This window comes from Centrocercus urophasianus, unplaced genomic scaffold, assembly GCF_019232065.1.
Source record: "Centrocercus urophasianus isolate 14NV4802_14NV808 unplaced genomic scaffold, USGS_Curo_1.0 seq_29, whole genome shotgun sequence".
Lineage (NCBI taxonomy): Eukaryota > Metazoa > Chordata > Aves > Galliformes > Phasianidae > Centrocercus > Centrocercus urophasianus.
This window is the reverse complement of record NW_024884855.1, coordinates 11,475,810-11,487,966: the sequence shown is the minus strand read 5'-3', so window position 1 is coordinate 11,487,966 and position 12,157 is coordinate 11,475,810. Positions and strand designations below refer to the sequence as shown.

The following is a 12,157-nucleotide window of genomic DNA, read 5'->3' as shown; positions in this document are numbered from 1 at the left end:
TGAACCCAGTCCTGCCAGAAAAGCAGTTTTTCAAAAAAAGGAACAAACAAGGCAAAATGGCAACCTGCACAGGAGCAGAACGGGGGGAATCCAGCTGCATGTTCTACTCTCGTTACTTCATATTTGGGGTTATCTACAACGTACTTCGACACTCTAAGGGCAAGAAGACCCCTGTCTCCCAACTGGGATCCTGTGTCAGAAAAAGGGTAATAGACACCAACTCTGCTCCGTTTGCCTGAAGTCAGTGGAATATTTCTGCAAAGTCACAGGCTCAGGCACTGGTTTGAAGAAGGGTAAACACAAGCACCTCTTAAAGTGCTTTTCCACTTTAGGGCCTGGGAAAAGAATTCAGGATTGGGCCTATGATAAAAACAGCTCCCTTAGGAAATGCTACCCACACCATAAAAGGAAGGAATTACAATGAAGTGAGGGGAAGGACAATGAAAAATTGTCTACTGAATTTTCACAAATTCCCATAAAATCGGACTCTTAATTTGTTCTATGTGCATAACTTTCATTACAAAGTCACAAAAGGTTGGCTCCTTAGAGATGCAGGAAATGACTAGCTCATGATAGCATAAAAGGCTGCATAACTGCATGGGCAGAAAGCTGGATTTTCATCAGTCACCACATTCTTTGACATGGCAGTTTTTGGATCATGTATCCAATGCACAATAATTAGGCAAAATGACTTACCCTCAATCTTTTCAGTATTTATCTCTAAGGGTGCAAGGATTCATTCTTGGAAAGGAAAGATGGTCGTGTGATTTAGGGCACTGGATGAGCACTCAGATCTGAGTCCTATCCCTGGTTCTGCCATAGCCTTGCTGTGTGACCTTGCACAGTCACGTCTCCATGCCTCGGTCTCGCCTAAAATGGGATAACAATAGTTCTTTATTTCAGTGGGATATGAGCACAAACCCATTCAAGGCTACGCCACACAGAGACTCTACAGCAAAGAGCAGCATAGGAAAGCTGTGACATGACTAATACCTTCTGTTAATATGTGGGAAAACACACAGTAATTACTTAAATTTAAATATATATATATATATCTATAGGCTCAATTTTGGGGAATAAAACACTAACAAGCTTTTCTCTTCCACATCAAATTAAAGCACACATAAGTGGAAACCTCACTGGTTCCAGCAATTTCTATGTCTCCAAGATTTGCTTTTCAAGAAGCGGTGGAGTTGGAAACACCAAGAAAACAAATTCCTTGAAAACAAATAGGTACCTCTGCTTTGTCTAGGTTTGAAAGCAACGAAAACTTTCAGCCCAAGAGTGGGCCAGATCAACGCTCAGGGTAAGAGTTTCAAAGCCAAGGAAGGGGCTTATAAACATTATTTCCTCCACTTTACAGTAAAATACGAGCATACAAATCTGAGGTAGCATTGCAACTTCATCTTTGCTTTTGGGTGCACTTCCAAATTAAATTGTAAATGGGGATACTGAGTTTAATTGAGCTGTCAAGTGTCTGAAGAGCTTCAACACCGCTACTCCAGAGTTACAGTGTTACTGCAATTGGACAGAGCTTCTAAGGGAGCCTTCAGCACTATTTTGCCACATGCAAAGATGAATCTTCTTCTCTCCATAAACATGTGTCTATATAAGAGCATTTGTTTTTCACGTGTGTGGTCAGTTACAGGCTTGTAAGCCTGGGAGACAGATCTCAAGGCACATGCCTAGATAAAGCAATTGATTTCAAGATAAACAGATCAAAGACTGTTCTCGCAGGCAGAGGGAAAGCAAAGAGATATGTGATGAGAAAGAATCGAGGAAGGGAAAATTATTTCTGAGAGAAACAGAGAGATGGGAAAGTCAGGCAGAGAGTAGCTGGAAAACAGCCCACAGAAGGCGAATATGGACCTGAGGATGACAGCCAAGAGAACCTCACAGCTGGAATGTTGCAGCCCACTGGAGGGAGGAGATACATGAGATGCTGTTCCAAGTAGAATAAAAGGCTTAAGCTCAAAGACGCAGAAGATCTGGAGCTGCCTAGGAACCTCCAGGGCTGGAGAGGAGCAACTGCTAGTCACTATGTGCTAACAAAGCAGATGCCAAGTAGGACGAAAAATGGCAGAAGAGGAAGGAAAACTGGCACGTAATCTTTGATTTCACTCAATAACAACTGAAGGGCAGCTCCAAAAGTTGGAGCACAGAATTAAATGCAAAAAATTGACTAGAGAATCAGCAGTCATGCACCGTATGATGACACTGAGGTGTATTCTGACACTTCCCTACACACAGGCTTTTTGATCAGAAAAGACTGCAAAAAGGATAACATCAGACCAACAACTTCTGAATCTCCGGACAGGTGAAGCAACTGCAGAATGTAAACAGAACATCTTGCCCCCAAACCTCCCCCTAGTTTGTGCAAGGACAAAAACAACAAGGCATGGAAGCACTGCGTGGGAACAGGACTTTCAACAACTGCCACCTTCGGGTCCCTCCTCAAGCACCCTGCTGCACCCCACCCCACAAACAGCAGTTATCAATCACGTATGTGGCGGCTCCAACTGCTCACACCCTTCCCTCTGTCTCTCCAATCGCTGCACTTCAGAAGCCCAGGCAGAGTCCAACTCCAACAGACAGTGGAAGAAGGTATGACACGGCATTCACAGATGCACAGAGAACTGTTTAATTTACAGCCACAATGGTGAAACAAACCATTTCAGAGCTCGGACATTCAAAGTTAAGTCTGACACTCATTCTTATATTCACTTATTGTGCTTAAGTATTAGAGAACACAGGATTACATTAACAGTACACGACAATCTGAGATCCCTGCAGGACCGAGGAGTGAAAGGGATGAGCAAGAATGAAGGACCGGCCCCTCAAGTGGTGTAAGCTGGTACCGCTCCATTGCAGGCAACAGAGCAACGGTGATTTACACCAGCTGAGGATATGGCCCTTGAAATGTCCAACTTAACTTTGAATTAATGTCTCCTGTGTCACAACCTTTACAGTTAGTGTTCCTTCTGGTTGTTATCTGCCAGCTCACAGAAGGCCCAACAGCACAGCCTGCGATGCTCACAAGGCTCCGGGTAATATCTCAGCCGGGTGACAGCAAATGGCACGTATGTCCTGACACTGCTCCTCGTGCTTTAGAACTGCGGACTGGATCCTCATCTGATGTAAATTAGCTTAGGGGCGGCTGAAGTAAAAAACATTTGCCAATTTATACTAGCTGAGAATATAGCCCTGAGATTTTTGTGTTATCTGCTGCATGCCATATAAACATTGTGCTCGAGAGCAAAGGCTCATGTGCGTTTCATTCCTGGTAACAAAATTAACTCGACACTACAAGCCTCAAACAAACGACTACTGGAAAAGACTCCATTCAGTCTTCTTTCTCTCCTGGTTTGCTGAATTTGGCGTAACACACTTATTTGCTGGCACCAGCAAAATGCATGCCTCTTAGCTTACTTTCTTCCCGAGAACTTCACACAGGCCAGACTCGCTGGTGGTGTAAATCAGCAGAGCTCCGTTACAGTCAACAGAGTTACTCCAGGGAGTCTGGCCCACACGTTTCAATGCAACCTCTTATGCCAGTGTGACCATAGGACTCTCCAAAAGGTTTTTTGCAAATTATTCCACTTAAGTGACTTCAACATCCTCTCATACCTGCACAGTGTCTGAGTGGGTCACATAATGCTTTTCATCTACATGATTTTAATGGATATATGATTTCTTTTTCATTAGATATCTTTCAGACAAAAAAAAAAAAAAAAAAAAAAAAAAAAAGGAAAGGAGCAACATTATTGGCATCCCACTGAAACATAAATATATAAATTACATTTTATACACTTCTTTAAACGCAGACACATACATTCATGTGCATAACATTGTGAACAGCACACTTAGTGGAAAACAAGCACAGACAATCTTAGTTAAATGTATTTCCAGTTTTGGTGCTCAACAAATACACCGGGAAAATGACCACAAAATAGAACGGTGACGAACTATCTCTGCATTAGCATCTGAAACCAATAATGCCTGTTAGCTAACATTGCTTTGTTTGGTTGAAACTGGACATAGCTAGAGGGACGGGGGATGGCTGAACTACACTTAAAGAAATGGAAAGGTTAAAACTCTCTCTTCTGCTGTTTTAAGGTTCTGCAGCTCACTCACACTTGAAGGTATTTTGTATTTGAGTGGAAACGCTGTCTCAAGATGAACTCTTTCCCATTCCAAACTAAGAGGAGAAAACTCTTTCATCTCTTTGCCGATGTTTCACAAAGAAAAGAATCCAGTAGTTCATTTTACATATCCAATGAGATAACCCAAACAAAACAAAGGATGCATAATCCAAACTACTGGGGTGGGGCAGTGATTTTGGCCCAGAGAGTAGCCATGTCATATCTGGCACAGCCCTGAATTTCCAAAGCAGTAAAGCAGGATTTAGACATGTGGCTCCCACTGCAATCCAGGGAGAGCTCAACACAACATCCTTTGGCACTTTGAAAATACAGGGGCTCATGCCAGACTATTTTATCTGCCCTGCTATAGTTAAAATAGATTTTGATGTTATTTGGGCTATTCTACTACAAAAATATGACCACAAAATGCTTTTTTTTTTTCCTCTTTTTTTTTTTTTTTTTTTTTTTTTTTTTCTTTTTTTTTTTTTTTTTTTTGGTTCAAGAAAACATAGCAGGCTTTCTCAGGTATATAAAACTGTTAATTTTTAGATAAAAATACAAACTTCACCTTTACAAAAACACATATTTCTGTTGAATACACATAAAGCATAACATTTTACCAAAAATAAAGAATTTTAGGTTTTGTTCAAATATTTGCAGCAAGGTAGTTCCCATGCCACCATGACATTGTACAATGCAGATACAAGAACTTGTACATTTCACACAGCTCCAACATGTGAAATAAAAGTATCTGTATACTGATAAGAATGACAATTGCTAACACAATATCACTAGTAGGCAACTGGCATAAGTCTGAAAGGAAAAAAAAAGGGTTTTTGCATGGATATCCTATGATTTGTTTACGCACGTCTCTCTTTTCTTTCCTCTTTATTTCTTTTTACGTAATGCTTTAAATTACGGGGGAGGTTGGGGAACATAAACCAAGAAACGTCTAGAAAATTATGCATAGGTATACCACTTTTATTTTAATACATCTCATTAGTTTGCATCCCACTAGGAGAAATACCGCAATGTTTCGTGTTCTTACTGTTATACCAGTCTTTTATATGTGTTATTGGCAAATGTAGTCCAAGAGATAATAAAAAGCTAGGCAAAGAGTAAAAAGAAAACTTAATAATCACTTTATGGTGTAAAAAAAAAAAAAAAAAAAAAAAAAACAACTAAAGATCCCCAAAAGGTTTGTTGCTTTTTTTTTTGTATAGACTTTTAAAACACCACCAAGCAAGGATGTATTGTTCTATAGTGTTTGCGTGGCATTTGATCATTTCATACATTCCTGCTTTATTTGTGCCTGAAGTCCATCAGTGTCCATCCATCTTCATCAAGAACGCAGGCACATTTCTTGACGTAAAGCACCGTTGACTGCTCTGACAGAAATCCACTATTCACTCAGATTTTTGTCATGTTTTTGGGTACTTTTGGTATCCTCCATTCATTCGTTCAACTGTCTTTTTTCTTTTCTGTTTTTTTCTCTTTTTTTTTTTTTTTTTCTTTTTTGGACAGGGAAGCTTCCTATTGTTTCACAGAGTGCTACAATACTTGCTTTGATGTCACATTAAACAAATGTACATTGTCTCTTTGTTCTCATTAAGTGTTCTTTTGAGCCAGTTTTGTTTTGTTTTTTTTTTCCACACAGGAGAACAAATAAAGTATACAGTCAATAAGCACCATACATAGTAGGTTCAGGAATGTAACAAACCATGTACATCCATGTCCCAGAGAGAAGTTTTTTTTTCTAGCTTATTTTCACCTTACATCTGCAGGAGAGAAAAAAGATACAATAACTCTATGATTAGAATCAAAGGTCCTATCCTCAAAGCAGATGACTTAAAAATTAAAAATTAAAAAAAAATAAAAAGCTGTTCTGCATGAAGAGTCACTAACCTGGGGCAAGGAGCTCTAAATGCTGCTCTGATTGAGTTTACATGCGCACTTTTAAGGGTTGAATTTTAGAAAATCTTTGCTTCTATCATACTACTCCCAATAAATACCTGTTAATCTGAAACAGGATATCAAGTTTAGCATTCTTTAGAAACGACACATCAGTAAAAACGAACACTGCCATTGGGAGTTTATGTGCAAAACGAGATGTTTGGAATTCGGTTCACCATCATAAGGGCATTCGGTACACACACTGCAAAATCCAAATCATTCCCACTCCAAACACTAGAACCAAATGCAAGTGCTGCAATTTGCATAATTTACAAGTCATTAAGAAATGAAAACTCAGTATTCAATTTGGAACGTGCGTCTCATCATCATACACCGCTAATACGCTGGCCAACAGATTTCAGGCATTTCTGCATTCAGAGGGTGTTAGTTTTTCACTATGCTGAAAACCTCATGAATTTTGATGACTGACTGTTATCCTACTGAGACTGAACAGAGCCAAAAAAAATCTTAATTTTGTGCTGTAAGTAACACAGGGCCTTGCAACACAAAGGTGGCATTTCTAAGCACCTTCCTCCTCAGGGGCACGTACAACCAATCCCAGTTCATGCCAAAACAAGGGTTTGATGGCCATGCAAAGAATAATATTTACTACATACATACACTCAATGTTTTATAGACAACGATGGGAACACAACAGTTTGTAACCTGGCAATTCATTCATGCATTATTATGTGATGTTTGACCTCAGAAATCAATAATAATGAAACAAAAGCAGAGGCGATGGAACTTGAGATTTCAGAAGCTGAAGTATTAGCACCCTCCAAAAAAATAAAAATAAAAAAATAAAAAAAGGCAAGAAAAGGAAGTAGCTCAAGAATGTAAGATGCTGATGGTGATGTGGAGCTTAAAGGAAAAATACCAGCAGGTAGAATTATCAAAGCCAATCAACTCTAATCTCTTTGCAGCCTTGAGGTAGCAAGTGTCAAGATTTTGAACAGTGATTAAGTTGAAGTGATGGTATTTGATTAAGTTTTCCAGTACTTGTGCTATTAGGGTGTTCAGCATATAGGTCCTACCTGAATATCAAATAGTTCCAGTAGGTTTTATGTTGGTTTTAACTTTTTTCGTTTCCGTTTTTTACCTGATTCCCTAGGCCTTCCTGTTAACATAAGGGCAGGGCTGGTCAAAAGCCCCAAGGTAATGCATTTTGTTGAACACTGAAGTCATAAACACTCAAACCGTTTACATTTCAAAGAAATCTCATTATCCTTTGCACTAAAGAAGTAACTTCATAACATCTGATTTGACATTCAGTTTATAAAGTAATTACACAAAAGTAAAGAAATAATAAACGAAGCTGGCATCGCATGCGTCATTACGAAGATCCATCTAGAATTACTGTTACCATGCTGTACTCAGTACACACTTGCAGCTCTGTAGTTAAGCTATTTTCAGCTCACCATCCACTTGCTGGTACAAATTTTATTCCCATCAGTTATTAAATCCTAGAAAACTGTATTCTTCCATTAAATTTCTACCCCTTTTTTCGCACATAATTTATCTAACCAAACATTTTTTTCCAAATGCAAGACAGAAAAAAAAAATTATGTACACAAAAATAACCATTTAAAATGTGTTTTTGTCTACTCATAACTCAACCTAGCCTGAGTTGAAACACTCTGCTTAGATCATAAATCAGTGTCAAATAGAAATCACAACAGAGGCCTATTGTTGCTTTTATACAAATTCTAATTCTGCTGTTCAGAGCAGCTGGAGCTGGCATTTCCTTAGGCCAGGTTTAATGCCTCCATGCCAGAGAGAGGCAGTCCTTACCCAGACACCTATGAAATCCATCACCACTGAGCAACTTTCTTCCTATATTTACTTGCTCTTTACTGACACTGATTTTGGGGCTGAGTCTACTGTAACCCCCTAAGCTCCTGGAAGAGGTGAAAGTGAACTTTTGCAGTGACTTCAGTGGGTTTCCTGAACATGTTTCTAGTCCTGCATTACACCTAGGAAGAGGATCTGAGCTAGTGATTTCAGGCACTTCATGAAAATCACATTGGAAATAAGTACTTCCTCACATGAACTTCCCCAGGATTATTTAAGTTTTGTCTTGAGAGGGCGGGCACACATTTAACCTAACACTGGCCAATGAATTCTTGACTACGTGTAAGTAAGAAAACAACAGAAGCAGGCACTGTTGTTTCAAAACTCATTACTTCTGAATATAAAATTTACTCCTCAGTGCTTTATATTCGTTTCGTATTTTCCCCAAGGTCAAGTAAATCTCAGCCTTAACTCTGTCTCCACAAAGTCCAAAGAAATTAGGCAACAGAGTTCACCAATAAGCTGCAACAGGACAACCTTTAACTTAATTAAGCAAGACCTGAGCAATATTGGTCATTTCCTTTTATTTAAAGTCTAACCTAATGAGAATTGACAAAATTTAAACTTCAAGTCCAAACTTTTTTTTCTAGCACAAACTGCTTCTAATTTTGCATCTCCAACACCCAGGGAAGTAGCTGGGGCTCTACTGTGTTCACTGGAAGCAAGATTTGCTTTACATTCTTTACTAAAATAAAAACAAGCTCTATATGAAATAAGCATTAATGCAAAAATAAAAGGAAAACATACCAGTTTCTTCTTCTCTATAATCTGAATTAGTATTTGTTGATGTACAGGTGCATTCCATATGCTCTTCTAATCTCACCAGAACTTCTTTTAATTTTGGCTTTTTTCTAACATATTCCACTTTTGCCACCTATAAAATACGATGAGGTATGTACTGAGACACATTAACATAGTTCAGGACTGAAGACAGATAACTATATACCTCTATTTTTGAATGAAGCCAAACCCACATAAAATGTTAGCATAATAATCTTCTTTTATCTTAATTGTGCATCATGTAACCACTTATTGCACAGGCTATTTGTTTACTCAAGTTCAGCACTTTGAAACAGTTTTCCCCCAAGATAAAATAATTTCCCACTCATTTCATTTTGATGTTTCAGGCAACTCAGTTTTCACATATATCACAATAAGCTTATATAGGAACTCTACTCGGCGTTGGTTCTTGCAGACTGCCACTTTCAGCATGCTGTTCTGTACATGTTGACCACTGCTCTTAAGCTGAAGGCTACCAACAAAGGCATTCAGTTAGATCGTAACACATTTTCTAGATCACAAATCGTTGTCTTCAGAGTCCTCTGGAAGTAAAGTACTCAACCCTTCAGAGACCTGCATCTGAGTATCAGCCTAGAAAGCAGTAATCTCAGTTCTACTCATTCCTTGCAACAACCCGAGACTTGCTTACAAGAGCTCCCACACACTGTTGTTAGGTCCAAGGGAACTGCCACGTGCAAACTAGATCCAGCCTTTGGTTCTTGTTGTGGAAGGCTAGCAGGTACGCTGCTCCTCTCTGATCCATCCAACTGCTTCCAACTGCACTGCCCGACTTTGTGCTAAAACACTGGCACCCTTTACAAGAGAAGTCTGGGGGGCAAGGCGAGGTTGGATAGCAGCATGTTGGAGAAGCAGCAGATCTCAATGCAAAGAAAACCAACACAAAAGGACATTGAGGTTGAGGAACACTGAATGTGAGGAAACCTGAACAGTCCAGTGCCAGCAGGCAGGGCAGGAACACAGTGCAGGCAACAGGAGCACCGCTGGGCTGGGGCACTGACACAGATAGGTTGTGGGGTGCTGGGCATGGGGTCGTGCTGAGAGTAACAGGCACGATGCACAACCATGCAACAGAAAATGGCACAGAGAGGGAAAAGAGCCCCAGACAGTACCTAAATTTAGTTTACATTTGGGTTGAGTAGGGTGGCAACCGTTTGCTTAAAATGGTAAGCACTGAAATTAAATCATGGCTCCTCAGTTCTACTAGTGATATGTCTACTGCTTGACAAAAAGGACTGCATCATGCCTGTCCCAGCAAACAGGAACTTAATACAGGTATGCATTATAAATGAGATAGGTGAGGGAGCAGAAGGAAGAGAGAGGCAGATTGCCTGTAGAAAAGTTAAATGACAGAGCCAAAAGGTCCAATCCAAGCAAAATCCCCTAAGCAAAACATTCACTCTCTCCTTGTAATGGTTTACTGGTGTGCTTGGCAGGGTCTCAAAGCTCCAAAATCAACCTTCAAACCATGAAAACCATTCCCTGGCCCTCCCCAAAATGGAACAACAGCCTCAAAGAACGAGAGTGGTGGCTGGAAAAAACATCACATTCCCAGTTCCCAGAAACTCTCTTGGCTCTTTGGATGTACATAAACTACCAGGGACCTCTGAATGACAGTAACAGAAGCGAGAGCAAAATCCTGGCCTTGTTAAAGTCAATGGGAGGTCTGCCATTGCTTGCACAGAGCCAGGATTTCAAATCCGTGTTTTGGTCACCGCCTCTTCTGTCAACAGGATCTGGAGACCATTTTCATTTATCCAGCAAACAAAAGTTGCGGAGAGACAGATACATTAACTAAGATGTCCACATTAAAGGTATCTTCAAAAACTTCCTATCTCCATATAAACAGATTAAGAGCTGGCCATGGCATAAAAGAATGCTTTAGCCTGAAGATTAACAAAGGGTCAAAGCAGTATGCTTCAAAATCTGTCAGGATCCAAGTCCAACAGGTCCTTGAGTGTGAAGACATGAAAATGTATGGTACAACCAAGTCATCTGGCATGAAAGGATGACTAATCCTTAAAATTTACAAAAACAAACAGTAATTAAGACACCTTCATCACCACAGACAAAGAGACCCAGCAATCACAGAACAGCTTTCAGATCTGCCATGCTTATTACAACTGTTGGAATAAATCAGCTTTATTGAAACTTACACACAACAAAAAACATTTTGAAGTCTGTCCCTGTTTTGCTTTGTTTGCCAAACTGAAAGTTAGATGAGTTAGTCTCTGTGGCTACTTGGTATCAAACAACATTAGAAAAAAAGAGCAAAGAAGGTGATGCTTTGAATGATAGGATCACAAAGAATTCAAGAAGCAGTTTCTATCTCTGGGTTTTCAGTACACTGTAGCTACAGTACAATCCAGCATATGTTTCACTGCCCTACTTCATGCGAGGCAAGTTGAAGGAATGATGCTTTTTAGTATGCTGTGAACATTAAAACTGCAGCAGCACACACAAGAGTTAAATTGCCATGCTTGTGTCATCTCCTAGCACCTGCTGCCAATTAATGCTAATCTAAAACGATAAAGGCTGCAGGTCAGATTTTCAGTGGCTATAAACAGGGATGGCTATGCTAATAGTGTGGGATTTGGCCTTTTGTTACTGTCTGTTTTCTGCTTCATATTTTTGTCCCTGGTGTTTATCTTGCACACTTACTGCCACATGTAATACCAACTGCTTTGATGGCCAGTCCTCAGCAAACCACTCATACCAACATCAGCTTCTTCTTCTTGTCATTAATGCAACAGAACTAAAAACCACAACCTCAAATCCCTCCAGAACTGAAGATTACTATATAAGGACTAAGAGGGAGAAAGAAGACAACAGACTAGCTTGGATAAGTGGTGTGTAACCAATGGTACCGTACTTGATTCACAGCAGAGCCTGTGTATCATTCTACAGTATGGTGTGGTGGTTAGGTTAAAATGAAAATAAAATCTGAAAAACATATGTGGCCCTATGAAATGTCATGGAAACACCTCTCCTAGAGCTTCTGCAGGAGAGAGATCAATGAATGACAGTGGGATGAAAACAGCACTGAAAGCAGCAGCATCCAGAACTGCCCTAGCACACAGCTGACAGTTACCACGGGATGGAGCTTGCATGGAAATCTCAGCGTAGAAACTTCCTCACAACACACAGAGCAGCAAAGCTCATGAAGCTGATGGCTAAATACAGGATGGGAAATAAAACCAAAAACGACGGACTGAGGGCACTGCCTGGGATTAATCATTTCTCCCATATTCCAGCACCTCACAACTCCTTCTATACCGCCCTCAGGTCTGCGAGGAAGACGGAGGCCTGCAGGGCATAAAGGCACTGGAGGGGCTCAGCAGGGACCTGCCAAGTCCCTGCATGCTGCAGGGATGGCAGGATGGGCACAGTGCCCACCAGGAGACGTGCTG

At 40.2% G+C, this 12,157-nt stretch overlaps 1 protein-coding gene across 6 annotated transcripts in view; it reads right to left on the bottom strand.

Annotated features, from left to right (window-relative positions):
• PDGFA (platelet derived growth factor subunit A) overlaps positions 1–12,157 on the bottom strand; it is a 33,877-nt gene that overhangs the window by 6,679 nt on the left and 15,041 nt on the right. The window contains exons 5-8 of one of the 6 annotated variants that reach the window (XR_006170380.1): positions 8,697–8,823; positions 7,133–7,215; positions 6,048–6,162; positions 5,331–5,920 (exon numbers count right to left, since the gene is read on the bottom strand). Coding sequence is in view for 3 of the 6 variants with exons in the window: in XM_042827735.1 (XP_042683669.1) it covers positions 737–870; positions 8,697–8,823 (261 nt within the window). In the remaining 3 variants the exon portion in view is untranslated. Of the gene's footprint in view, positions 1–696; positions 871–5,330; positions 5,921–6,047; positions 7,236–8,696; positions 8,824–12,157 lie in introns of those variants that run through there. The other 5 variants (XR_006170381.1, XR_006170379.1, XM_042827736.1 and 2 more) reach the window with 5 other exon arrangements.